This window comes from Triplophysa dalaica, chromosome 3 (genome assembly GCF_015846415.1).
Source record: "Triplophysa dalaica isolate WHDGS20190420 chromosome 3, ASM1584641v1, whole genome shotgun sequence".
NCBI classification, from domain to species: Eukaryota; Metazoa; Chordata; class Actinopteri; order Cypriniformes; family Nemacheilidae; genus Triplophysa; species Triplophysa dalaica.
Window position 1 is genome coordinate 22,717,109 of NC_079544.1, and position 3,738 is coordinate 22,720,846.

The following is a 3,738-nucleotide window of genomic DNA, read 5'->3' on the forward strand; positions in this document are numbered from 1 at the left end:
TTGTCAGTGGGATTTGGATAACTTTGATCCAAAAAAAACAGGATTATCCTGATCCCAACAGGGGGTAGGATTTCAAGGTGGATTTCAAGAAGAAAATGTAGTAAAACTTTAAAATTGGTCAAATAAAACATTTGTATCATTTAGTGTATATACTTTTATTTATATTTTGCACTTGACTTGTGTAACCGTTGTAACAGTGATAAAGTAGACATAGGCTGACAATTAAGCTATTCAGTATAGTAAAGTAAAAATAAAATAAAAATTATCGTGTCCCCATGAAATAATCCCCCAAACAGATTTCAATAAACAAAGATAATATATTCATTTTTCGGTCATTCATCACCGTATATTAATTTCAAAGAAACAATCATCAGAGATGAGCCTGTCAAAAATAATGTCTAACATTTGCATCCCTTACTATACGTCCAGTCAGTCCCTGATTCTGACAGACCACCAGAGGTTGGTCTGGTTCTTCAACAGGCTCAGGTGCATCACAAACATCATCATAGAGAGGGACATTGCGCCTGGTAGCGATGTTGTGCAGGACGATACACGCAAGTATTATGTTGCATGCTCCCTGTGGTTCCACTCGCAAGTAGTTAAGGCATGCAAAGCGTCTCTTCAGAACTCCATTTAAACGCTCAATTGCACATCTTGTTTTGCAATGAGCAGTGTTGAAGCGTGCCTGCGCAGGTGTGGTTGCTGCAAGAAAAGGAGTCATCAGCCATGGTAGGAGTGGATAGGCACTGTCTCCTAATATTATGCCATCCGGTCGGTTGGTTTGGAGCTCTCTGTATAAAGCACTCTCTCTCAGGATGCGTGCATCATGAACAGACCCAGGCCACTTCACGACACAGTTTGTGATGATGAGGTCAGCATTGCCCACAAGTTGGATGTTGATGCTGCGCCTCTCCTTTCGGTTGATGTACTCCCAATCCCTCTCATGAGGTGCTTGGATATTCACATGAGTGCAGTCAATAACCCCAATAGTATTGGGCATATTCCCCAAATGAAAAAACTTGTGCTTGGTCTGGGCAATCTGGACATCCTTTGGAAGTGAAACAAACTGATTGACCAGGCTGGCCAATGCAATTGACACAGCTTTCACTACATCACTCACAGTTGATTTGTCCACTCCTATATTGTCATCAACAACTTGGTAGAAAGTCCCAGATGCATAGAAGCGCAGAGCAATGAGGACCTGTTCTTCCACAGACAGACTGTGGCTCCTTCGGGTTCTCCGTTGAAGTTTTGGCCTGACAAGGTCTGCAATGTACTTAATATCAGCATTCCCAAAGTGAAAGCGAGCATACAGTTCTTCAGTGGTGTATTGCTCCAGTGGTTGTGCACGCTCAACATACACCCTTTGACGGTATCCTCTTCCACCAACACGGTGGTAGCGATGGACAATACCTGCCATGTCAGTGTCTCTCTCTAAGTCCTCTGAGAAAGGCTGAATATAAGATGGCTGTCAAATACCCACACACCAATTGGCTGACGTGCTGTGGCTTGTGTTCAATTAAATCAATCATGCCCAAGGCCTACAAATACTATGTTCACTACAACAGAAGCGGTGAAACCATGGACTCAAAAGGACCTAATTTCACTGTTGCAGAAACCCATGCACTGCTGGAGGGTGTTAAGTGCCATTATGCCTCAATAGTAGGAAGCTCTGTTGCAGGTGGAATGGTGACTAACAAAAGGAAGAAAGACATTTGGGTTGAAATCACCCAGAATGTAAATGCAATGGGGTCTGGCCAGAAGAGGACCTTGGAGCAAGTGAAATTTAGATGGAAGAATCTGAGGGCCAGAGCAACGAAGGACCTTGCTGAGGCAAAAAACACCCAAACAGGCAACAAACCCTTTAAGAAAGGTGAATACACAGATGTGGTTCTGGACATTATTGGAGGTGAGAACTCTAAAGCTCTGCATGGGATTCATGGTGTTGTAGGGGATGGTGAGCCTACAATTGCAGAGGAAAGTGAGCCAGGTCTTCCTAATGCAGAGGAAACATTCATTCTGGATCTCAGCCCTATTATTGAAGAACAACCTGGATCCTCACTGGTAGAGCCAGCAGTCACAGGAGCTCAGAAAAGAGGCTTGAAGCATCCTTTGCCGAATAATAATGATGATGCCTATGAATCACTTCTTAAACGAGAAACTGAAAGAGCAGAAGCACAGATACTCCTGGCAGAGGAACAAATCAAGCTGACCAAACTGCAGCAAACCAAAGTGAAACTTCAGATCCGCCTCCTTAAAGCAGGGCTTGGAAATGCTGGTCTCTCCTCCTCAGATGAAGAAGAACCCTGAACATTCTTTATTTCGTTAACAATTGGATATTTAGCCATTTTATTTTTTAAAGATGTTTTCATAATATCCACTATGTATTTGTTAATGTATATTTGTTTTTTATTTGTTGTGGTTCAGATGAGGGGTCATAAAAGTAATTATTTAATATAATTATTATTTAATATAATTTAATTAAAGTTAAATTATGAATGGAAGTGGATGTTTATGTTATTTTTGTGTTTTGGCTCAAAATAAACACTTACAGTGACCCTATGTTGGCTCTTACTTCTACCTGTTCTTTACATAGCCCACATTGTGATATGTTGTCCCATTTAGAGCACAGTAATCCGGATTTGGTAATCTTGAAAACTGTGTATCTGGATCAGAGTGATCCAGTCCAATGTTGCTTTGAAAAACCGGCATAAAAGATGGATTACCTGATTCTGGATAGGAAAAAAGGGGATTTCCAAATGCGGATAATTTTGATCCAGATTAAATGTTTTGAACAACTGGCCCATGATGATTACTCGGAGAGAAATTGGATTCACTCCGGCGCACATCTATCGGTTTGGCTTCTTCCGAAATCTTTTTAAAAATGGGTTTTTGCCTAATTTTAGCGTTCATACAAGCCGCCATTTAATTTAACAAAACACTCATCGTGTTACATTGTCTAAGGCAAACAAATATGTCTTAAACGGTATACGTGTTTTATACTGAATAACACATTATTCGTTGACTTAAGCAAAAATAAGTGCATACTTTATAGATGGTATATTTTATTGTGAACATCCCATTTTTTTATTGTCTTCCATTGTTAAACAGATATTATTCAAACAATAAAATAAAAATAGTAGAATAAGCAGCCATTAAGCAGTCATGAAAATAATAAAAGTAAAGTATTATTGTACACACATATGTAACTAGTCTTTCCTTTTTTCAAAATGTTTACTCTCATTTTCTTGGTCCCGAAAACCAGCTCCTCCAGGAGTGTGTCCCACCATTGATGCATGGAAGTCAGAGCTGACACTACCAATTTTTTCCAAAGCGTCTTGTATTACTGCAGCGATAAAACAAGGAAACAACAAAATAACAAAATACTTAATACATTTGTAAATGTTTTAGAGTCGGTGAAAGCTGATTATGGCTCATTATTCATATCCACTTATATCCAAACGTATTTTGAAAAAGTCTGATTATCCTACTACTTAAGTTAAATAGACAATATTGTAATTAACATGTATTACACTTATGTAAATAAAAGTTACTTATAACTAGTGGTGGGCCGTTAACGGCGTTAACGCAGTGAGACTATTATCGCGCGTTAAAAAAATTGTCGCCGTTAATCTATTCTCAAAGTTGGGTTGGGAGCTGGGTCTATACTACGCAAGTTATGATGACTTTCACCTTGATATTTTAGCGCGGATGTATACCAGTTTAACTGCACTGTAC

At 39.4% G+C, this 3,738-nt stretch overlaps 1 protein-coding gene across 1 annotated transcript; it reads right to left on the reverse strand.

The window, feature by feature from the left end:
- Positions 1–385: 385 nt before the first annotated feature.
- LOC130417435 (putative nuclease HARBI1) lies at positions 386–1,420 on the reverse strand. The gene has a single exon (XM_056742998.1). It carries the CDS (start codon positions 1,418–1,420, stop codon positions 386–388), a length of 1,035 nt encoding a protein of 344 aa, XP_056598976.1.
- Positions 1,421–3,738: the final 2,318 nt, after the last annotated feature.